This window comes from Durio zibethinus, chromosome 10 (assembly GCF_047325235.1).
Source record: "Durio zibethinus cultivar Kanyao isolate XHJ-2024 chromosome 10, ASM4732523v1, whole genome shotgun sequence".
Classification (NCBI taxonomy): Eukaryota; Viridiplantae; Streptophyta; class Magnoliopsida; order Malvales; family Malvaceae; genus Durio; species Durio zibethinus.
In genome coordinates this window covers 3562968-3587954 of record NC_143171.1, presented here as the reverse complement: position 1 = coordinate 3587954, position 24987 = coordinate 3562968, and the positions used below count along the sequence as shown (strand labels likewise).

The following is a 24987-nucleotide window of genomic DNA, read 5'->3' as shown; positions in this document are numbered from 1 at the left end:
CATTCCTAGTGTTGATAGTAGCTCCTGGGAACAAATGGTGAAAAGTATAATCTCTTATTAAGGAAAGGGGGAAAATGATGATAAAGTCAACCATGACAACCATTTTTGCTAAGAGGTGCAGAACTGAATGAGAAAAGGTCATCCGAATCACTGAATATATGATTTAGATGACATTATATGTTACGAGTCGAGACTCAACCTCTAGACTCATGCGGCTCCAGGACTTGGGCATACACTCATTCAATGTTTTAAATCAGCCTAATTGTCATGGTTTACACCTTTGTGAGATATTGTCCGTCATTTAACCTCATGATTTTGTCTCACAAAAGGAGTCTTACAAGGAAGAAGTGATGTGAATCATTTTATACCTTAGTGACCCCTATTTCATGTCTGATGTAGGATTGAAGTACCCTACCTACTCTCCCTTGAAGTGTTTGGCATGAAAAGTGGTATCAGAGTAGGCCCTAGACCGTTCGACCCATGCCAAGCACCTCATGGGGGTAGATCATAAGGTTGGGTGGGGAGAATGTTACGTCAAATGCTCCAAGGAGGAATATGCAGGGTACTATAATCCAACATCGAACATGAAATGAGAGGTCACTGGGATATAAAAGGTTTCACACCACCTCTTCTTTGTGAGGCATCTTTTGTGGGATAAAATCATAAGATAGAAGGGCTAGAGTAGGTAATACCTTATAAAGGTGTGAACCGTGACAGTTAGGTGAATTTGGGATGTTAGATGAGTGCATATCCGGATCTTGGAGTCGCATAAGCTTGAAAGTTGAGTTTTGGCCCGTGTCACACCCTTACAGTTAGGCTGATTTAGGAAGCTGGATGAGTGCATGTCTAGGTCTTGGAGCCGCATAAGCTTGGAGGTTGAGTCTCGGCTCGTGACATTATATGTCTGGTAGAAGTTGAAAGGCCAAGGGGATAGGAAAACAATGAAAAATTAGGAAAAGAACTATAGTTTTCCTTGGAGACATTTGGTAGAAGAAAAGACGAAAAGTGAAAGTAAGCAAAGAAGTTGTCAGTGACAATGAAAAGATTTAAGTTTAGTTGGATGAATGTTTCCTGTACGTTAAAGGATGCAAGTTCTTTCATTTTCTTCTTCACTTCTTATTTCCTTCTAAGCAATGGAGGGAAAATATAATTTCTCCATTTATTTCCCTCTCTGACATTCACAATGAAGTTATTGGAGTCTTGATGCTCTTTCTTTGTATTATCATTCATCAATGAAGATAAAATGTGGACGAGCATGGTTCCAGGATGTTGTTCACATTACACAAGGGAAGGTCTAGATCTTGTTATGAATGTGGCAATAAGCCACGAGCTTTTGTCGTTATTTTGTCCTTTTTCTTTGATTTCCATATGCGGCTCTTCACGAGACAATCTGTACCAAAACTTTGAATCACATTGCATGTGGCAAATGGCAATGCTGGGGCAAGGCTTACATGCTTTATATGAGCTCTGGACAATGGCTCTGGCTCGTAGGCTTGTTTCCTGATCATTGGCCGCTGGGTTTCACATTTTTGGTCTAAAACTTTTCTGCTAATTTAAGCAACTTGGGTTTATCGCACTCTCTGATGTGCACTTTCCAGCAGACTTAATCTTCGGTTATACCTTTCTTCAGATAATAGAACACAGATTAATCACAAACCAAAGAAAAAAAAAAGTGCTTATCAACTTCATTGTTGATGCCTGTGCTAGGAGTTGGTAAAATAAAAAAAGCATGGGATGCCATCATGGAAAGGCATGGTGATGGATGAGTACAATACAAAAGTATATCAATGGTGTAATGATTATTAACATCATCATCCATCCAATGTTAAAATTTCATAAGATTGTTAGCATTTTGGACAGCTTTATCTTTTTACACTCTCACTTTTGCAGATTCTTTTCCTGCTCATGCAATTTAAAATGATAGCTATAACTACTCTTCATCGTCTAAAAAGTATGTCATTTTATTAGTTTTACTCGTATAATTTAAGAATTTCACAATCGTGGATGATATAATTTTTCTGTTTTATATATTAATTTGACGTGCCATGTTACTAATAATAATTTATGTTTGTTCATAACTGCTCCATTCAACATATTCTATTAGTATTTATTCTTTTCTATTTTATCTGATATTCACTGTATTTTATAGACAAAAACAAAACCAAATATTCTTTTGATTTCTTTTAGAAAAATATTTCGAATTGCTGAGCTGTCTCAAGGATCCTAAAACTTTTGCTTACGCCACTCTGCTTGTCTCTTCATGTAAGCATTTCAACGGCCACCAGACACATATAGCTCTCAGCGGAAGCATCGGGAAGCTATTATCAAATTGAGACGTCAGTTTGCGGGAGCGCTCGAATCAATTCTGAAATTGGAAGAAACTAGATAGAGTGGGAAAGTTTGAATAATAATTAAAAGAAAAAAAGGGCGGAGAAATTATATTCCAACGATGCAAAATATAGACTTAACCACCCAAAAAAAGCAGATTGAAATCTTTACTCTTTTGACATATAAAACCCCAACAAACACACTGCAAACTGCTTCTTCCCAGCCAATTTCTGATACATAGTCAGCTAAAACCTTTGTCTTTTTTGTGTGTTTCTTTTCAGTTTGCAAATATGAGTGGCCCCAAGTATGCTTATCCCTACCCTGCTCAAGGTACACTTTTTCCTGGTTTCCCTTTTGTTTCTTTTTTTTTTTTACAGTATGCAAAGGTGTTATCTTCTCAGTTTTTGCTTTACTTGCAAAGTTTTACATTAAAATTTGCTTTATATATTCGGATTATGAAGCTTGTAGTTGTAACCCTTTTTTTTCTTTCCTTCCAGTTGTTATGTTTATGGTCATGGGATTCTGTTTGATGTTTTAAGAACTTCTGGATCTTTTTCTTTTCTTGGTGTTTCCCTTGGATTAAAGAAAAATTATGGGTTTCTTTTTTGTTGTGTTTTTATGTATATGTCTTGTTGTAAGTAATATGTTTATTAATGTCTGAATTTTTGGTTACCAGGTTATTATCAAGGGCCTCCAGTGATGGCACCACCACAATATTATGCTCCACCACCAAGACGAGAGCCTGGATTCCTTGAGGGCTGGTATTTCTTCTTCACATATGTCCTCTACTTTTCATTTTTTCATTTTATATTATTTGTTAGCATGATTTATTTTCATGGTTCAATACTTCAATTTAGAGAATTTTAAGTTTTGATGTTTTGATTTCATTCAAAATTTTTGGTTTGCAGTCTTGCAGCTTTGTGTTGCTGCTTTCTCATCGATGAATGTTGCTGTGATCCATCCATCATCTTGGTGACCTGATAATATCTGTAATTGCACTGCATCCGAAATTTCACTTCTATGTTTATTGTGATATATATGTATGAAGACAGTGTAATGGAGTGATGTTGATCTTATGGAATCTGTTTAGTAATTTACAATAATAATAATATTGGTATGTGTTTTTTATTTTGTGGTTTGGACTTCTAGGTCATTCCTTGAAGTTGCTGTGCCTTTTATCCTTGTAATTCTGTTAAGAAATGAAGACAATATGCTTCCGGTAATCTAGTCTCCAGACTTTTTTTTTTTTTAATAATTACACTGAAGAGATAAACCAAACGTCCCAGAAAAGAAATTTATTCTTTTTCCATTCATTGTTTCTCTGGAGTTCAGAAATTAAAATCATTTTAAGAAATTAAGTTGGTTTTAGTGTTCTATGTCATCACCAAGAAAATGGAAAGAAGAGTTAATTGTGGGGGTAATGAAAAGGACATTGGTGGTTCAGATTATTGAGTTGAAAAAATTTCAGAAGTTTTTCCAGAACTGTGGGGTCATTAGCTGATTAAATACAGAAGAAGTCAATAAAATAATTATTGATTAAGCCCATTTTGGGCTGTAACTGTACCTATTGAGATGCATATAATTGAATTTAAATGTTAATTTTAATGAAATTAATTTAACATAGTTTTTTTTATTAAAATTTTTTAATTATAATTATAATAATTTTTATTACTATTTTTAATCTTATAAAAGTTAATACTTCGTGGACCCTAAATCGCTTCAACTTGAAATGAGTATGAAATGCTGGACTTTTTGTGGAAGCAAACCCCTCTTGTACTCAAATATTTGTTATTAATCCAAATAAGAAGCTAAATTTAGATCATCCAAAGCGAAAAAGAAAGTCAAGCAGAGATAAGCATGATAGATGGATGCGTAGGGCTTAGGCAAGATCTTTATTCCTCGTGTGGTGTTGGACCTGGCCATGCAGCCATTGTCTGAGGTTGCAAAATTTGCAATGTTTGCTAGTCAAACCTGTTGTGTTGAGTAATCTTATCTGTCATTATTTTAGAAGGAAAGGTTTTAGCCACACAAAACTCAACATTTCTCATGTGGGTATCCGATTCCCTGTTTATTATAGCTCGGTGTTAAATCAGGATATTAAATCGAGGGAGAAAATTCCAAAGTTGTGGCTACCATTTTGTCAACAGCTCAAGCATCATCTTAAATTATGTTCTTAACTCCATTATCATTGATGGAATTGTTAAGAGTTGGAGCCATTTACAAGGGTAACAGATGGGCTGGGCAAACTATTCATTTCTAACATCAAGAAGGCTGTTGATCACCAAGCAAACCCTTTAAACAAGTGGTAACAATGAAGAAATCAACAATTCCATGTGACCCTGAAGTTTGATTTATAACATAGCCAACAGAATTAAATTAATGTTAATGTTGATTAGATGAAGATCAGAATACAATGAATTCTTTCATTTTCACAATTAGGCTATTAGTTAAGTTGTAAATACCATGTAGTTATAAGTTGTAACAGGTATTGTTTGATAGCAGGCAGTCAAATAGCAACATAAACCTAACACCATTTAAGATTGTAATAAAGGCGGATCTCAACCACCCCTTTTTAAGCGTATTGAAGTTGTTGCTTTTACTGTCCTTTTATGAGCTCTGACATGAAGACTGCATCCTGATGAAGTGAAAATGGTCAAGCAAGATTGTAAGTAACGGAATTGAATTTTAGATCAACGACATTCTCATCTTTAAAAAGTGAGGACATGGTCAATTGAGCTGAAGTCCAAAAATCAAAGAGGTTACAATTAAACTAAGATCAAAGGGGTAAAGGAATTTGAACCTTGACCTAAACTAACCTTAACCGCACTGCAATTGCTAATAATTACAACTCCTTTTCAAGTTAGTTATGTCACAAACATCTCTACATTGCTTACCTTCATAGCAAGGCAAGTTGAAAATGAACAACAAGAGGCATAGAACAGTTGCTTTGCTGGCGCAATAAGAGCCATTGTCATGCTTCATTGTACAAAAGTTCTACATTAAAAATGCATACTTTATGCTGAGTTTCATTATTACAAAAAGGGTACGAAGCTTTTAAAATCATGAGAGGACTTCAAATTCAAAGAGAAATAGCAGATTAGATAATCACTGAAAATCACCATTAACTAGAACTTTTGGATAGTAGTATCACAGGGTATTGTAATACATTCCCCAAGGACGTTTATTGTTGTAGGAAACTATATACCCAATTGAGAATCAGAAGAAACAGAAACAATGTAAGGACACAGACTTCACTAAATGCAATTATTTCCTGGACAAGTGCTGTGCACGAGTCATGCAAAACTTGCTAGGATAACATCAAGATGCAGCGAATACTTGCTAATATTTACTTCCACAGACATCAAGCTTTTATAGCCTCCTCCATGTATGGGGGATTTTCACACCCATTACTTTCTACCAAATTTCCGGTTTCACCACTAGTTTTTATATTGTTGCCACTGCCACACCCACCACAAACGCCGCAGCCACTGTTCCTCACCCTGGTTCCACAACCTTCACTACACCCACCACCACAGCCACTGCTATTCACCATGCTTCCACAACCACCACAGCCACTACTCTTCACCATGTTTACACAGCCTGCACCACAACCAACCCAACCACCACTTTTTACTGCATTTCCTTTCTCACCTCCATAATCCCATTGCATGAACCATCTTTTTTGGGTATCATTGTATTTTCTAAGGTCACGTCATTGTCTGAATTGACTTCAGTTTCTATGGAGGCAGTCAGGTTGTCATGCTGGTCATTCTCAACATTTTCCTTCTGTGTTGCACTGTCCATCTCTTTCGTACTTTTGCCATCAATGGTCAAGCCAATGTGTCCTTTCCTCTTTAAAATATGAGAAAGTATAAACGCTGATATCAATCCAGGCAAAACAAACCATTCCTCCTTTGCCTATTCATTTTTAATTAAAAGGTAGAAGCAGTAAGTGATAAATTCTTCTTTTATGATTGCATATTTGTATGTCTAATTAATAGCTAACCTACCCTCAGACATCCAGATTTTAAGTCAAGCAATGCAACTGCTTTTCCATATGGATGTTCTGCAGAAAATTCAACTGCAGTCATAAAGTCACCTTCATTCCTCTGCTTCTCACGATGTTTGGGCTCATAATCCAGTTTTCTGCCAAGAAAAACCTTTACCTGTTCAAAGAAGGTAAGTTCAGTTGATAAAATTTAGTACGATAATAAAAACAATGGGAAGTTTAATTGAAAATTTACTAGTAAGTATTTCAGTAAGAAGATTAGATACAACATATATCATGTATACGTACAACTAATACACGTAAACACTTGGGCAGAGAAAATTCAAAGAAAGAAACAATAAAATACGTAATATGATCTCCACAAGCACTGTGCAAGAAGTGAATGAATGATTCCGGTAGCCAATCATGCAAACTTCTAGTAAATTCAAGATATATTAAATGTCCTATATGACATGTAGGGGATGCTTGTGTGCGCAAACATACATATGCAGGTATGTGGTATACGTGAGCTTCTAGGTGGGATCAAGTTGGCAGTTGAGATAAAAACAACAACCTTTAATACTTTACACTTTAGTTGCCAAAATGAAAGCTTTACTAGGATTTGACAATAGGGTGATAATGTTGTGACACAGTCTAAAATAATGCTTTCAGGCCATATGGATGTCAGAGAAGAAATTTTGCAATATTCTAAGAGATTTGTATATAATGAGGAAATAAATGGATGCATACCATCCTATTGCCTTTGAGATCAAAGAGATGACCATTTTTACTAACTTCTTCTGTATTCTGAAGGACACATTCAGAATCCATCAAAGACCAATGAGTCCCAAGAAGCTCTGCTACAACATGTGTTTCACCATGCTTTGTGATACCAATTACTTGCTTCCTTGAGCGGCAGTTTTCTTTCATCTTTGGCTTTCCAGATTCTCTATAATCAAGCCCCCAAATGTTAAAATTACTGCTAAACATTACATATCTTGCAACTAACAATGGTGAGCAGACAGAAAGATGCATAGGCACTACAATATGTTTTTCAAAGAACTATCATGCCTTTGACATAAAGGTCAATGAACATAAATCCTTGAATCAAGGACATTTAATATCCTAAACAAATAAATTATAGTAAAAAATCCTAAAAATTGTTTGTACGTCTTGAATTTCATCATGAGAAATAGATTTACAAGTTGAACAATACTTTGTAAGATAAGCAAATTACAGGTTATCCAGTGGAAAGCAAATAACTGACTGGTCAATATAAACCTTTCTTTTGAATTCTAGGAAAAGTGAGAGCTCTTATGGGAATAGTATAGCATAATTGTGTTTTAATATTTTAAAGCTTGACCAACAGTAAACAGCACAGCCAAGGAGTCACTATGGAAACTGCAGAATTTCTGATTTTAGAGATTAGAATAAAACAAGTAGGAAATTCCAGCATCAGATTGAATCTATATGTGAGTGTGCAGTGTTAATAGCATGTCCACAGAACGTTCCCACTCAAATATTTGTTGAGTTATCCATTACATGTGTCTGTTATTATTACCATTAAAAAAACAAAAACATATCAGCAAGTTTAACTGTTCTATATACGTCCTTATGTGCACAAACAGACGCAGAAGAGATAAAGATGCAAATGCACAGACAGTGATACAAGTATTTAATAACACACAAAAGTACATGGAAGATATGCTTAAAGTTGCTTGCCAGCATAAAATTTGGATGTAAATGTAAGTATACCTCATTTGGAGTCTTATCACCTCAGCTTGAGTTTCATCAATGACACTTGTGCAAGTCTTACCAGCTGGGACTTTTCCAGCTAGAGGAAGTTGGAAACAAGAAACTTTTGAAAAAGGACGGGATTGAACCATGTGAAGTACATGCGGTGCTATTGTAGGAACTGTAAATGAAACAGCAACACGCAGGCAAATTGGTTTTGAAGATCCATTTCCTAAAGTGGGCACTAAGTCCAACCATTTCTCCACAGCAAGTTTAGAAACTGGAACTAGAAACTCTCGTATAGAGAGTGAAGCAGCACCTAAAGTTTTGAACTTCTTTATTCCTGGTATATTGGAAGCTGAATGTGATACAAGTTCAAAAAGCAGTTCGCCTGTAGGTTCACACTGAAATGAAGCAACTTGTTTCTGCCCAGACTCAGATAAAATAGTCAGTTTCTGCTTAGTGTTAAAGAACACATCAGGTTGGGTTTTACTAAACAAGACAAAATGGTTTCCCTTTTTCTCATGTGGCAAGTTCTTAACTCCTACAAACTCCAAAAGGACCTGAAAAGCATAATGATGAAAAGACCTTTAAAATATGATAGCAGAATCAATCATCCTGTTCCAGACTAAATATAGGAAAAACCCAGAAACTATGAGTAATTTAGTACAATCAAATCGAGTTGACAATAAGTGGCATTTACTTGCAGAAGAAAAGTAATGGCTTTAAAAATGTGGATTATAGAATTCATATCAGCAGTTATGCTATTCAATCATCTTTTAAACTAATTATGATTTAGGTATAAGTTGTGATCTAACGTTTCTAAGTTATATAGCTTCCCCTGTTTTAAGTAAAAATTCAACCAGGACATGGCACCGTTTTTTGTCTTCAAAAGAGATGGCACACAGAAAGTTGCCAAGAAATTATAGCATGTATCAAGAATGGTAAGAATGCAGATACAAGAACACGAAAATGGCAGATGATAGCATGTCTTTTATTTCATCAAATGCAAGGGAAAAAGTTATCAATAACTACCTCTAAAACCCTCATCTCAGGAAGCTTAATAATTTTCGGAAACTCATTTGTGGAATGTACTTCCTTAGTCAAAATGTCAGGAATGCAAGAAATGGCCGATATGGGAGATGGAGAACTCCCTCTATACATGGCCCCTGCCTTCCAGTACCTTATGCCAAAAGTCTCTTCCCACTGTTTAGTAGTGCCAGAAAATCCAACATCAAGTTTTTTCCCCTTAGTTCTGTCTGAGTCTGTATCATCATGCTCCAATATCTTGCCAAGTGCTTTATTCAAATCTTTGCAGTAAGAGACAGGATGCAACTGGTGGGTGTGCCAAATAAGGTCAATGTCATAAGTTGGAACACAAAAGCGCTTTATGGACTTCTCTCGATTTCTTTTGATAAGATGAAGGAAACCCTTATATCTGGCTACAGCTCCTTCAATAAAGATATCATTGTTCATATGGGCTCTGGACACCTGTCATAGAAAAAAAGATCAGGAAGATTGCCAAGAAGAATTGAAATATGGCAAACTTGAGAAGCTAAATCTTGAAATTTGTGTGGCTAAACTGTGATCTATCATGTAAAGTGATTTCCTAATTCAATACGTGCTCAGAACGAAACAAAATACTTAGCATTGCATAAAGCTTCAACCTGACAATGGATATCGTGAGAGCCACATGCATGATTTTCTCAGTTTCTACTAGGTCTACTTTTTTACTATTTTAGTCTCTCTACTGACTATCAACTCATCTTCTAATCTCTGTTAAAGATATCACAAATTGGCAGAGTAATTACTTTAACATTATCTAACCGTCAAAAGTATGAGATACAAAAATCACAACTTTGAAAACTAAAAATGATCTTCCTCATTATTACCTGATAAAAGAAAGGACTCTGTCTTTTAACAGCTGAAATTAGATCATATTTAGTGTGCTTTTCAAGTCCAGAAAGTGTTTCAGAGGCATTTTCAGATAATGCTTTGGTCAAGTCAAAGTCATAAGGTTCATCTGGATAAAGTCTACTCCAAATTTCTTCTGTTTTCCTTTTACATGTGCTTTCAAGAGAAGATACAACATTAGAGTTGTCAAGGATCCTCCCATAAAGTTCCTCGCAGTCAGTCTTGTAACGAACCTGAAACACAAATAAAGGAAATCCAGCTTAGCAAGTAAAAATAAACAGGCCAAGAGAAACAAAATTTCTTACACTAGTAATTTTCAGTTTAGAGGCATACTGGATTTAGCCTGTGACAATGCCAAATCCATTCACAATCGAGAGGAACAACCAGAGGCCCTTCCAAAATCTCTTCCTTATAATATTTGGCAAGTAAGGGAAGCCAGCAAGCATTGTACCTGAAATTAACATATCTGAAAAAGTCAAACTTCCATTCAATATGTACATAAAAAGTGCTTAGTAATCTATTTCCCAGGAATCATAGTAAAAGCATGAAACAGATTGAGTTTATACCACGAATCAAATGAAAAACTTGCAAAATCATAAAGAATATGAACATCAGTATAATGCAAGGAAAGTCATTGCCAAGTAAACATATAAAAGACAACCAAGAACCAAAAATCCATACCAACACCATCCAACCCCCAAAAGAGACCCAGAATTTGAAAATGGGAAAATGATGATTCTAGCAAGAAAAAAGTTGAAACAATCAAGAAAATTGAATTGTGAAAGTGATAACCTGTAAATAGCTCTTTGGAGAGTAGGACCATCGTAGAGCCAACGATTCCTATCCACAGCAGCAAGAAATTCAAGCTGCTTCTTGGCTGCAGCCGCAAGGTCCAAGCTTACCTCTATCTTTTGCGCCTCAACCCATTCCAATTCTTGCTCTTTTTCCATTTCCATCTCTTAATTCCCACCTAACAAACAACCCCATCAATAAAAAAAAAAAAAAAAAAAAAAAACCCATCACAAAAATTATAGTTTAATCTTATAACTGACAAAATTCTATAAAGAGTACCGGAAAGAAAAGTCAGGCAACCGCCTGGAAAGAAATGTATTTCAAGTTGGCTTCTATGCCGAGTTAAATATGAAAAGTAAATATGCTTCAATTTTTTTTATTTCTCTCAATGCACTTTCCATGTTTTTTCTTTTGTTTGGAAAATGTGGAAGAAAACAAATTCAGAAATAAACAAATATTGGTATATCATTGATAAGGATTTTTTTTATATTATAAGAAATTAAATTTTGGCGTCTTTATCATAACTTCATAAAAATTTTCTTTTATTATGATTTTCTAAGAAGTAAGAAGGAAAATACAAAGAAATAGAACCTTTGTAAACATAATTGAACAAAAACCTAGTTTTGAGATTTTTATAAACTTGTGATCCAATGTAGGGTTGTTTCTTTTAGAATTCTCAAAATTAGTACAAAAATGAAAAAAATTTTAAAATGAAAAAAGTTTTCTTATGCTACAAATTTTATTAGTTGATTAATATGCATTGACTAGGCCTGACTAGGCCTTGTTTCAATTTCATTAGGTGGGAAAAATATATGGATAGAAGACAGGAAGATGGCAACAATTATTAGCCTTTTTCTTTTTTTTTTTTTTTAATAATAGATTGAGAATTGAGCAATTAAAAAGGCAAGCAAATACATATTTAGATTTATCAATAAATAATTAGTTCAATTGATAAAAATTTATTTTTATTGATAAAAAAATTTTAAATTCAAATTTTATCGAATATTATTTATTAAAATTATTTCGAATGCACGATCAAATATGATATATTTTATTTTAATCTAAAAAATTAAATAATTATCTACTTCTGATTTTTTTTTACAAAAAAAATACAGATTTAAATGTAATAATATTATGTATTTGTGATATATAAAATATTAATGATTTATATATTTATATTATGCTTTATATAAAAATTATATATTATTATTTGTATCAATATAAAAATAAAAAATATATTTTTAATTTTTATTAAAATTTTAAATTACATAAATTTGATATTTGATATTTATATATTTTATATTATATTATCGTATTATATTTAAAATTATTTTAACTACGTAAATCCAACCGCTTGGCACGATGATGAATGATGTTGCTTAAATAGTCGATTTCTTTCGCGTACGAAACACCAGTGGAGGGAAGAGGCATTTTAGTACAGAAAGTGATGTGCAGTACATTGCTTGGCTCATTTCAAATGCAAAAGCCATGAGTTTTTTTTTTTTTTCCTAACCTTTTATCTTTTTGAAGAAGATAACTGATCTTCCATCAAAAAGTGTTAAAAACAATGTTCTTGATCTCTCTCTCAACTTTTTCATGGCGGGTAATGATGAATCCACAGCTCAAAAGGTCCGAAACAACAATTTTCTTTCCTTAATTCGATCAATTAGTATAAGCTCCATTTTCAAATACACTTCAACCTAATTTAACAATGTTGATGTGATTTAAAAAAATTTGATTTAAAAAGCGTATTTAAAAATATGAATAGAAAAAATATCATTTAAAAATTAAAATATTTATTATTTATATATTAAAATTTTAAAAAGTAATATTAAAAAAATATATAATAAAATTTTAAAGTTATAAAGATATAAAAATAATTTTATCTTCTAAAAGTATTTTTCAACAGCCAACACAACTTTAAAGAGTTTTGGCCTCTTTTTTATCATAAGCTCAAAATTTTCCCTTGTTTAACATTGAGATTGCGGTTGAAATGAACTTATTAATCAAAAGCACCTCTAGATCTCATTGGTAAACAGGACCATTTTAACATAAAAAACCTGACATTAAGCAGAATAAAGGCAAGTTGTGAGTTCAACTTGCAGATAAAAAAGTTTCCTTCATAGGAATAAACTGCAAAAATGAGCATACAAACCTACTGACAAATAATAATGTTATAAGAATTGCACCCACAATACCTGTGAGTTTTTTTTATGACATCAAACTAATGTAGGTACAAGCTTTTGCCAAAATGATGATAAAATTAATAATTGTAAAAATATGTCAGGCATCATGTGTACTTAACCGTCAAGCTTTTATTTCCTGGCCTCCTCATATTCTGCTTCTGGGGTCTGATCATCGACGGAGGATCCTCCAGCGGAACCACCGGCAGAGCCAGAACCCTTACTCATGTGCTCTCCTATCTTTGAAACAGCCTTATTTGCAGCATCCAGTTTGGCCTTGATTTCATCTGCATTCTCCCCAGCCATTGCCTTCTTCAAATCTGCCACAGCAGACTCTATCTCTGATGCAATCTCGTTGGGAATCTTGTCTCTGTACTCATTCAAGCTCTTCTCAATATTGTATATGCTTGTGTCAGCACTGTTTCTCAAGTCAATCAAAGTTCTTTTCTCCTCATCTCTCTGAGCATGCAATTCAGCCTCCTTGACCATCTTCTCAATCTCATCCTCTGAAAGACCACCAGATGATCGGATTGTGATCTGCTGCTCTTTTCCAGTTGCCTTATCCTTAGCAGAAACAGTTACAATCCCATTGGCGTCTATGTCGAATGTGACTTCAATTTGGGGCAACCCTCTAGGTGCAGGTGGAATACCAACAAGATCAAACTCACCCAAAATCTTATTGTCAGCTGCCAGGTGACGTTCACCTTGAAGAACTTTAATTCCAACCTGAGTCTGGTTGTCTGCTGCAGTAGAGAAAACCTGCAGTATAAAGGATTGTTAAAAACTTAAAATTACCCATCAATACCAGCTAGCAAAAAGACTAGGCTATCATTTTACAAGGCAATAACACTTATCTACACAAGAAGGCAAGATTCAATTGAGCACAAATGCATGTGTATTGGCAAAACATTCTTTTCAATATTGTTGCAGGATACCATATGTATTACTATACAATGTCTATTGGAACAACATATTCACCTTCTACTTTTAAACAATACCAGAAAAGTTGTTTTACTCTCCAATATATCTGACACAACATATAATGTATCATAACACTGACCTGTGATTTTTTCGTAGGGATAGTTGTATTTCTGTTGATCAACCTAGTGAAAATTCCACCAAGAGTTTCAATACCAAGTGACAGAGGAGTTACATCCAACAGAAGCAGCTCCTTAACATCACCTCGAAGGATACCACCTTGAATAGCAGCTCCCATTGCAACTGCCTCATCAGGATTAACCCCCTTGCTTGGAGACTTACCAAAAATTTCTGAAACAATTTCTTGCACCTTGGGTACACGAGTCATTCCCCCGACGAGCAATACTTCATCTACCTCATTGATGGATATCCCAGCATCCTTCAAACAATTCTTACATGGAATTCTAGTTCTCTCAATCAAGCTGCTCACCAGAGTCTCAAACTTGGATCTGGTTAGAGTTATATTTAAATGTTTTGCTCCAGATGCATCAGCGGTTATAAATGGAAGGTTGATTTCAGTTTGGGATGTAGATGACAGTTCAATCTTAGCCTTTTCAGCTGCCTCCCGAAGCCTCTGGAGGGCAAGCCTGTCCTTTGAGAGATCAATGTTATCGGTTCTCTTGAACTCGCTCACTAAATACTCTAATAATGCATTGTCAAAGTCCTCTCCACCCAAGAAGGTGTCTCCATTTGTCGCTTTTACCTGGTAAAGAGTTCCTCAAGTAAATCAGCTTAGCCAAACAATAAACAAAATGTCAAATAAGGAAAGAAGCATACCTCAAAAACACCATTAGAAATTTCTAATATAGAAACATCAAAAGTTCCTCCTCCAAGGTCAAATACTGCTATGATACCCTCTTTGTTATTCATTCCATAGGAAAGCGCAGCGGCAGTTGGTTCATTGATAATCCTTTCAACATCTAACCCAGCAATTCGCCCAGCATCCTTGGTGGCCTGCCTTTGTGCATCGTTAAAATAAGCAGGAACAGTGATGACAGCTTTGGTCACCGTTTTACCAAGGTATGCTTCTGCAGTTTCCTTCATCTTTGTTAGAACAAATGCACCAATCTGGCTTGGGGAATAAGTTTTTCCATTGGCTTCAAGCCAAGCATCCCCATTGGGAGCTCTAACAATCTTGTAAGGTACCATCTTTATTTCTTTTTGTGTCTGAGCATCATCAAAACGTCTTCCAATTAGACGTTTGGTTCCAAAAAATGTGTTTGTTGGGTTGGTCACAGCCTGACGTTTGGCTGGGGTTCCAACAACTAGCTCCCCCTGCTGGTTGAAGGCAACCACTGATGGCGTGGTTCGAGCACCTTCAGCATTCTCAATTACTCTAGCGTTCTGCAAAATGCACAAAAAAAAAGACTCAAATAATCAGGGTAGAACATAGTCCCCTACAAGGAAATCTAATATATACTTCAACAAGATTAATAATATTACTAGGGAACAATAATCTACCTTTCCATCCATCACTGATACACATGAATTGGTAGTACCCAAGTCAATACCGATAACATCATTACCAACAGGTCTTGCACTGTATTGTAGGAACAACAACATCTTAGCAAACAACAAGCCATTGAGATGGATAATGTTTTGAAGAAACAATAAGAATACCTGAAGGGTCTTGCCAAAGATGCCCATCTGACCAGTGGAGAGCTAGCCAATGATTTCTTAGCATTTCCAGTCAACTATAACAAGGACAAAAGTCACTAGTAAGCTTCAACGGCCAATTACAATAAGTCCACATAGTAATATCTCAACATAAAGAACCCTACCAACAATATTTCAAATTCGTTTACTAAAATTAACCCAGAAAAGTTCATAACTACAAACACATCCTAGTCTATAGCTATAACGAATCCAACAGCTCCTGACTAACCAATAAAAAACCATTGATGGTGTTAGAAGCATAAAATCTAAGACCTCTAAACGAACATAAAAAAATGGGCAAAGACTACAATTTTATCCATTAAGGAATCAAGTTATAACAGAGTTTTAAAATCGGATAAAATCAAAGGAAAGGAAAAAAGAAAACCAATATCAATTAAAAAGCATTGGTTTTTGACAGCAAAAAAAGACTTAAATTTTGAAAATAACAGCGAAACCCAAAAGACCCTAAATAAAGAAAAGAGAAACTTACGGATTTGCAAGCGGAGAGAGAGGCAGAGTGAAGTTCACGGCGCTGTAAAGCACGGCGGAGAACTGAAACGGCCATGAGAGGATCAAAATATTAACGCCCTCCGGAAGTTTGGAAGACTGTATTAGGGTTTTAGGGAACGGTATGGGTGGGCTTTTATTTAAAGTGAAGGGTTTTGAACTAAATGACAATTTTAGCCTTAAGTTATTTTAAGAAAAACGATTCTGTTGGTGGATTTGGAGGGTAAAGTAGGAATAAAATGGAACATGTCTGCGGTCATAAGTTGGAGTTGGCTTCGGAGGATCGTGGGCAACAAGTCATGAAGACATATGAATGGGTCATTCGTCATCAAATTTACGGCTGACCGCTTTGTTTTTATCAGGCAAGCTTTAGACAAAATTGGAAAGCCTCTTGAAGCCATTAAAAAAAGAGTTTTGATTAAATATTTTGAGCCCAAAAGATATGCAACTGGGCCTTGCCTAAGCATTTTAAGGCCTGGACCATCTATCCTGAATTTAGAGATGCAGTTTATCTCTACCTAAATAAAAATTCAATTTTTTATTCGAATAAAAATATGAATAAATATTATATAATGATATAAAAATAAGTATAATTTTAAATTTTTATTTAATATAAGTATGAAAATGAATAATATCGTACCGGCCTATACCATACATTATATATATATTGATATAGATTTAATATATAAAATTTTTATTAAATAATATAAATTATTATTTTAGATTAATTAAAATTAATATATTTTTATTGAAAAATATATTAATATATATTTATAAAAATTTATCTAAATATACAAGTTAAAAATTCAAAAAGGTAAAAAAAAATTAATTTTTAGTTTTTTTTTTTAATTATGAGTATAATAATTATGCATACTTGTTAAATACCCACAAAAATGAAAGTAGAGATAAATTTAAAATACTTATTGAATATGAGTACAGAGATGAGTATAAAATAAAATTTTGAAAATAAATTTAAAAAATTCCTTACTCTACCCATACTCTACCAATTGACATCCTTACCTGAATTACTACAAAAACTGTCTGGCTACCATAAGCTACATGAATCACAACATAATAAAAAGATTCACCATGAAAACCTCAGTTCCATTTCTAACAGAAAAACATGGCAATAGATACTAGATGGTCCTAGTACATATTGATGAAAATAGGTCATAGTTTATAAATCCTCTGATCCAGTTTTATCATCCGTTTGCTGTGATGCGGATGCCATTGTTCTTTGATCCAAGTATTCTTCTTCGATCGTTTCCTTGAGGATGAACAGCCTTTGTATGACCACAGGTTGAGTCATCTTCTTAGCTTCTTTGATGTCAGTTTCCTCCTTATTGAGATGGTATGCATCCAGCATGATTTTAATCCACTTGTGAAGCTCCTTGGGAGTACTGCTCAACAAGGTAATGGCAAACACAAGGTATATGTCATGCTACATTAATTTGAAGGTACTACTTTAATCTGAAGAGGAAAGAAAGACCCTTACGTATATGACGCATTAGGATCCTTGGGTTCGTGTTCATTGCCTGGAGAGAAAGCTGTTGCTAGTGCAGAGAATCGCTCTTCAGGATCTGTGATGTTCAGTAGATGCTTGAGCAACTTTATCTCTTTTGGTGCAATGCTCTTAAGACTGCTCTTTGTGGCTTTGTATAAGCGATACATTATGTCTTTAACCTGTACTTAGATGTTGAAGAAGAAAAATAAGAGAATAGAAAAGACAAGCAGTAGCTGGCATATAGTGCTCAAATATTTTTCCCTCTGATGATCGAGATTTGGTGTTCATTACAGTGATCAGGGCTTATTAAACTTAAGAACCTAAATATGTTAAATGCCTTCATTTACCTTCTGAGAGGCAATCTATACATGATGGACACATATTTGATTCCAAAAATCCTTGAAATCAGGTTTTAACACTCCACTTCATGGATTATCTTCAGTTTAAGTTTTTTGTATCTAATGAAGTTTCTAGACTTATACTTGTTAAATCCTCAGTACTAATTGGACGCAATGCACAACATTGTGAATACATTTTCTTTGCTCTATGATATCTTATTAAAACGTACCATTATCATTGTTGTACTATATTCTAACACTTGACAATTATCTCTGCTTAAATTTAAAGACTTACATGCATGCCATTGCAACATATCCTACAATTTAAATACTCAGGAACATAATAGTAGATCTTATAGAAATAACGAAAAACAATAATTAAGATAAAAGAAGCATATACTTGTAAATTGAATTTTTTTTATCCTCTTAAGATGCAATAACTCTAGAAAGAGACCAAGATCCACCATAAAGACAATACCTCATTCTTCATAGTTGTGGACTCCTTTGCTGATGCCCAAGCACTATTTATCAACAGAATCAATGAAGAGTCAAGATCCTTTGCCTTGGCAAGGCTTTTGATCTTTTCACATGCCACATCCACAGAAGGAGAATTTAGTATATCATCGAATTTTGCTTGCGCAGCATCTAAATTCTCCACAGCCTCCAGTGTCTTATCATAAGCACCAACAGCCGACAAGCATCTTGCTGCCAGTCTGGCCACCCCTGCGCCAAAATAGATAGAATTAAGCCAACTTCAACCAAGTGAGAGGAAGAAGAGACACATGTTTAACTTTTTGAAGGCATTGTCACTTCCTATCAGCTTAGAGCATCCACTTTTCAACCACCAAATTAATTGAGACTGCATAGTTTACCATCTCGGTCCTCCAGACTATCATATGTTTCTGAAACCAGAGTGAGGTAGCAGAAAAATTCATTCGTGAAGTCTTTATGCCGCCTTGTAATTATTGCATTTATATCAGTTGGGCTATCTTGTATCTCCTTAAGAAGTTCACTGTGTCTTTCCATTTCATCATCAATCTGCAATGCTCATTCCTATTACACAAAACCAAAAGAATCTCTAAAACAAAAAGGAGTATCTAAATTCAAATATAACCCCATTTTAGAGTATTATTAGTTACTTTAGAGAAGTTAGGAAAAGAAACAAAATAGAGCTATGAATCTTAATTGTTTAGATACTGACAAAAACCAATCTGTTCCTATTAAGTCTCCAACAAAAACAATGTTTAGTTGCAGTAAGTTTTCTCATTTGTTCAAGTTCTAAAATCACAAAAAACATAAGAATTCATAATACACATCCATATCAAACAAGTTATAATCAAAATTCAAACATTTTGTGATATTAAAACATGGTTTATACCTTCTTCACCTTGCTCTCCAGAGAAATCAATTTCTGCTTCATAGTTGGATCAATCTCTTTGTCAGCACGGGTTCGACAACGATTATAGAAGCTTTCTCTATACTTATTCCACTCTTCCCTTAGTATCAAGTACTTTTTCCATTCTTTTACCCTAGGTTTCTCATTCAAAAAGACATCGATGATTTTATCACAAAATTGGGTCATTGTATAACCTTCTGCAACTTCAACCTCCACTTGTTCTTCAACTTGAGCATTGGCTACACTACTTACTTGAAGACCTGAAAATTACAGTTTTTTCTTTTAAGTAACCAATAAATAAAACCATTATTTTCAACTTCATCTTTGCCCTCTGAAAGTGGAGTTAAAGTAGGGTTTTAGTTTCAGTTATTATAATTAAATAAAAAAGGGGCAAAAATCCAAAAAAGAAATGAAAAACAACTCTTTTACAACAACTAAAGCAATGAAACAAGAAAATAAGAAATACCCAGAAACAGAAAGCAGCCTATGAATAAAAAACTGAGATGAATAGAGCAAAAAAGGAAGTAATTTGATGCTTACTGAGATTAAAAAAGAGATTTTCAGGGGGAGAAAAGCTGTGGCTTTGTTTTCTTCTTCTCCTCCTTGGCTTGAGTATGCAGGGGAAATGAGAAGTAGAAGATGTTGGGGTTGATTTGCCATTGAAAGAGAATAAGAGAGTGTTAGAGCTAGTAGGGACCAATGGCTGCAATCCCAAAAGACTGCACATTGCTGCTTTGTTACTGCTTAGATATGGAGCAAAGAAGAAGGAAGGTAGAAAGTTGTTCTTATTTTAAGATCCATGGCAATAAGTATATCCAGTCCAAACTGATGTCTTTGATTTGGGGTTTGGGTTTTGATTGGACTTGTAATCTGTCTTGTAATGTTGGATCATCTGGTTATTCAAAGCCCATTTCTTTGGATTTTGGACCCTTTGAAATCCAAATGACAAAACAAATATGGTGTAATTAAAATAAAAACTCTTATAAAAAAAAAAAAAGAATGAAAAACTAGACTTGGGTGTATATTTTATAAGTCAAAATTATAAAATTTAATAAAATTAAAACAAACCCTAGATTATTGAGAAAAAAGAAAACCAACTAAACAAATTAGACAATTAGTAAGACTAGAAAATTTAAAATAAAATTAGATAAATATGTAAGATAATAATCTCAAACTAAAATTCTCAATTTTTAAGGGTTTTTTTTTTCATTAATGTTTCAATTAAATATTTTCATAAAGGATATTGCTTTTGATTATCAAAGTTTATGTGTAATAGTCAACAATCTATTGGAAGAAAGAGTAATGGTTTTGTAAAATTTTAAGTATCATTTCACATTTGCACTCCAATAGAATCTATTAGACAAAACTAAAGATTTTGACAAATATAAAAATTATTAGAGAGTGTTTGATATAGATGATATATTTAAAAATTGCGGTAATCTACATTTAGTAATTATGTTATATTGTTTGGTAAGAATTTTAAAAAATTTAAGTGACAGTGATTTTAAATCACTTAAGTGATAAGATTATTAATTTGAGAAGTAATATGATTATCAACTTAAAAAATAAAAAATTTTATCACCATAAAAATTTAATTTTTTATATCATTTTCTTACTAATTTGTCATCACAAAAAATATAATTAACATTATCTCAAGATGCTGCCTACTAAAAATTTTTAAAAAATAATTTTTTAATCACTTATTTTAAAGAATGTTTTATATTATAAATTTATATTGACTAAAAAAATATAATTAATTTATTTAATAATTTTTTAAAAATTATTTTTATCAAAATTGATTTATATTTTATAATTTTTATTATAAAATAACGTTTAACTATTTTATAAATTATGGATTTAATAAGTATTAACTATTTTATTTTTTTTGCACGATTATTTTAGATATTTTGAATTATATGATTTATTTTTCATATAATATTAAATGCAATGATTTATAATATTATACCAAATATAGTAATTTAAGATCATTAAAGATCAAATTATTTGATAATCTTATCATCATGATACTTAAATTACCAAAATAATTTTAAAATTAATACCAAATGCTATCTTGAAATGCAAAGATTAAAAGGTTTGGGATCGTAATAAACAAAGTTCTCCAAAGGGTTGATCAATATATAAAGTCCAAATCACTCTCCTATGAAAACTCAAACAATTATACTTTGATACCAGAAGACAAGAACAAAAGTATTCCAAAATATTAGCTACAAACCCAGCATACAGTTCCAAAATATTTTGATCGTATTGATGATACTTGATAGTATTCCTTGATAGTATTCCAAAATATGCCAATATGCATCATCAACTCCAATATTAATAAGAAAAGTTTTTAACATTAATGGACAGGCAGTTCCATTTTACACCCTATTCGGAACTAAGTTGATATTGGCATCTTTAGCCAAATTGACTGGCAAAGGCAAATGCTTCAATTACCAATGGAAACAAAGGTTTATTTCTTTACTTCACCAGAGTCCAGCCAGAGACACCTCAGAACCAGAAAAGTCCAGTTGCTAATGAAATATTGCCAATCAGTTATTTGTATATTTTGAAAATATATTTCACTCAAAAGGAAAGGTAATGTATGGTTGATTTGCTGAATATTGCATGAAAGAGAAGGAAAATCCAGAGCCACCACGATGAAGATGCTAAAGCCCAATTGAGGGGATGAAGACTACAAGAAGTCATTTTCTTATTCTTGTCGATCAAAACGAATAGAATCGGATTCTTCAATGAAGAAAGCACATATAGAACTTTGGAACTACCTCCAATGTCTGCCTCACCAGCTGTAAAAGTCATTTTCTAATGATCTTTCCTCCTTTTAATTCCCCCGCCACCTCATCAACTACAGGGAGGAGACTATAACTAGTTAAATTGCTCAACTATTCTCCTCCGTTTCCTTTGTCTATGCCTTAACCATTTTTTCCAAAGTAAAACCATATTGTTTCCTTACTGGTCTTAAAATATGGCTCATAGAAACGGTCATGCTAGTGATACAGTGATTGATATAAGGAACAAGCCAGTGAATTTGACTGGAGGGCTTGAGTATTCTGGCCTTACATATACTGTGATCAAGAAGAACAAGCTAGAAGGGAAATGGTTGAGACAAAAAGTGGACTTGTTGCATAAGATTACCGGGTATGCACCAAAAGGGTGCATCACTGCAGTCATGGGGCCTAGTGGTGCTGGGAAATCCACTTTCCTGGATGCTTTGGCAGGGCGTATTGCTAGTGGAAGCCTTAAGGGTACGGTGTCATCGGATGGAATGGCGATGAGTCCAAGTTTGATTAAAAGGACTTCAGCTTATATAATGCAAGATGATAGGTTGTTTCCAATGCTTACTGTTTATGAGACACTGATGTTTGCTGCTGATTTTCGACTAGGACCGATGTCAAGAGTGGAGAAGAGGCAGCGTGTGGAGAAGTTGATTGATCAGCTTGGACTAACAGTAAGTACAGTTTCCATTTTCAAACCTCTTATGTTCATCTTATCTGTAGCCTGCAAAAATTGGTTTCAGGACCATAAATTCTAATTCTCACGAATTTAACAGCAAACTACTTTCTCATGAAGTTGCTGATTTATCAGTGTTTAATATAAGAATTGAGGGTGTAAGTTCTAACTACTTTCTTGCAGTCCTCATGGAACACCTATATAGGTGATGCTGGGACTAGAGGAGTCTCGGGTGGTGAGCGCCGCAGAGTTTCAATTGGTGTGGACATAATTCATGGACCATCCTTGCTCTTCTTAGATGAGCCAACTTCAGGTCTAGACTCCACTAATGCTCACAGTGTAATTGAAAAGGTGCGGGACATTGCACGCTCTGGTAGTACTGTGATCCTCACGATTCACCAACCCTCATCCAGAATCCAGCTACTCCTTGATCATCTGCTTATCCTTGCTCGTGGCCAGCTCATGTATCAAGGATCACCACGAGATGTCACTCTACATATTAATCGAATGGGGAGAAAGGTCCCCAACGGTGAAAATGCAATAGAGTTCCTTATTGATGTGATACAAGAATATGATCAATCTGAACTTGGAGTTGAGGCAGTTGCTGAATTTGCCAGAACTGGAGTAAAACCACCACCACTAACAGAAGAGGAAATGTCTGTTTCAACGGCTGCACCAACACCAGTCCCGGCTAATCGTGGCCGCCGCTCTCATATAGAAGGGCGCGGTGATGAAGGGAAAAAAGACAGGCGCCTTCCCTTGCAAGTAAGTGAACAATCGGTTAGTGATTTTGATCGTAGTTTGAGAAGCCCTTACAATAATACATCAAGGTCATGGAGTGCTCGCCACATCGGAGTAGTGCAACAACTCAGATTCACCCCTACCAGGCAACGTACTGATCAAAAAGCTCCAAGCCCAATGAGGTAATAGAGTGGTTATATTTTTCGGCAATTTGAAAGTTCTGATGCAAATCTTTTGTTTTTAGAGACAATGAGCTGAAATGCTCATATCCTTTGCATCCATGAAATTGTGCAGTTCATCCCCTGGCTATTACACATACTCAAGTGATATCCTTCCAGGGACGCCGACACCTCATAGCAGTGACTACACTGTCAATGAAAATGATTACCTGACTCCGGATGTAGCTCCAAAGACCGTAATGCAGCACCTAGGGCCCAAATTTGCAAATTCCTTCTTCTCAGAAACTTGGATTCTCATGCGCCGAAACTTCACGAACATTAGGCGCACACCTGAGCTTTTTCTCTCCAGACTCGTAGTCCTCACAATTATGGGCTTCATGATGGCCACAATGTTCATGCACCCCAAAATCAGTATGGAAGGCATCACCAATCGCCTTAGCTTTTTTATCTTCACTATTTGTCTCTTCTTCTTCTCTTCCAATGATGCCGTGCCAGCATTCATCCAAGAGCGCTTCATTTTTGTTCGTGAAACTTCCCATAATGCCTATAGAGCCTCTGCTTACACCATAGCTGGCCTCATCACATACCTTCCCTTTCTTGCACTACAAGCTGTCGTCTATGCTTGTATTGTTTGGAAGGCTTTGGAGCTTAGGGGACCATTCTACTATTTCTTTATTGTTCTTTTTGTCTCCCTTCTTTCAACCAACTCATTCGTGATGTTTGTGAGCTCAGTGGTGCCAAATTATATATTAGGTTACGCAGCAGTCATTGCTTTCACTGCGCTCTTTTTCTTGTTCTGTGGCTACTTCTTGAATAGCCATAACATTCCAGCGTACTGGAAATGGATGAACAAGATTTCCACCATGACATATCCATATGAAGGGCTGTTGATGAACCAGTACCAGACTCGTCAAACTTTTGGAAAGGATCTAGCCAATAGATCTATAACTGGATGCGATATCTTAAATTCGCTCAAAATTAGTACTGAAGAATTCAAGAAGTGGGAAAATGTTCTTATGTTGTTAGGTTGGGCTGCTTTTTATAGGATTTGTTTCTATATAATCCTTCGTCTTGGATCAAAGAACCAGAGGACATAGAAAAATCAAGAGGAAAAAGAATGATGCTGAAAATGCTTAACCGTTTGCTTTGTTCAAAGTGAATTGTCATTTTTTTGTTTCCCTCTCAAAAAATTTAGTGTCATGCCATGTATGCATTTTCACAACTGAGAAAACAAATGTAATAGCTTGTGACTTACGTTATTTGCTCTGATCAACTGAAATT

General features: G+C 34.6%; 4 protein-coding genes across 4 annotated transcripts; 1 reads left to right on the top strand and 3 right to left on the bottom strand.

Moving 5' to 3' along the window:
• Positions 1-5578: 5578 nt before the first annotated feature.
• LOC111292202 (glycine-rich domain-containing protein 1-like) lies at positions 5579-11208 on the bottom strand. The gene is given in 10 exon segments (XM_022884455.2): positions 5579-5991; positions 5994-6246; positions 6339-6494; positions 7067-7265; positions 8072-8613; positions 9086-9541; positions 9943-10197; positions 10298-10415; positions 10757-10934; positions 11036-11208. Coding segments are annotated over 9 exon segments (2445 nt in total). The 5' UTR covers positions 10921-10934; positions 11036-11208; the 3' UTR covers positions 5579-5689.
• A 1614-nt stretch (positions 11209-12822) lies between these two features.
• LOC111292226 (heat shock 70 kDa protein, mitochondrial-like) lies at positions 12823-16400 on the bottom strand. The gene is made up of 6 exons (XM_022884484.2): positions 16064-16400; positions 15538-15611; positions 15379-15457; positions 14695-15261; positions 14000-14620; positions 12823-13698 (listed from the first exon to the last, which is right to left on the bottom strand). Exons 1-6 carry the CDS (start codon positions 16136-16138, stop codon positions 13072-13074), a joined length of 2043 nt encoding a protein of 680 aa, XP_022740219.1. The 5' UTR covers positions 16139-16400; the 3' UTR covers positions 12823-13071.
• Positions 16401-16962: 562 nt separating this feature from the next.
• On the bottom strand, positions 16963-20093 carry LOC111292023 (endoribonuclease E-like protein). The gene is made up of 6 exons (XM_022884204.2): positions 19859-20093; positions 19301-19578; positions 18795-18960; positions 18401-18645; positions 17576-17763; positions 16963-17480 (listed from the first exon to the last, which is right to left on the bottom strand). Exons 1-6 carry the CDS (start codon positions 20043-20045, stop codon positions 17258-17260), a joined length of 1287 nt encoding a protein of 428 aa, XP_022739939.2. The 5' UTR covers positions 20046-20093; the 3' UTR covers positions 16963-17257.
• A 1557-nt stretch (positions 20094-21650) lies between these two features.
• On the top strand, positions 21651-24865 carry LOC111292722 (ABC transporter G family member STR2-like). Its single transcript, XM_022885237.2, has 3 exons — positions 21651-22784; positions 22970-23709; positions 23822-24865. Exons 1-3 carry the CDS (start codon positions 22302-22304, stop codon positions 24801-24803), a joined length of 2205 nt encoding a protein of 734 aa, XP_022740972.1. The 5' UTR covers positions 21651-22301; the 3' UTR covers positions 24804-24865.
• The last annotated feature ends 122 nt before the right edge of the window (positions 24866-24987 follow it).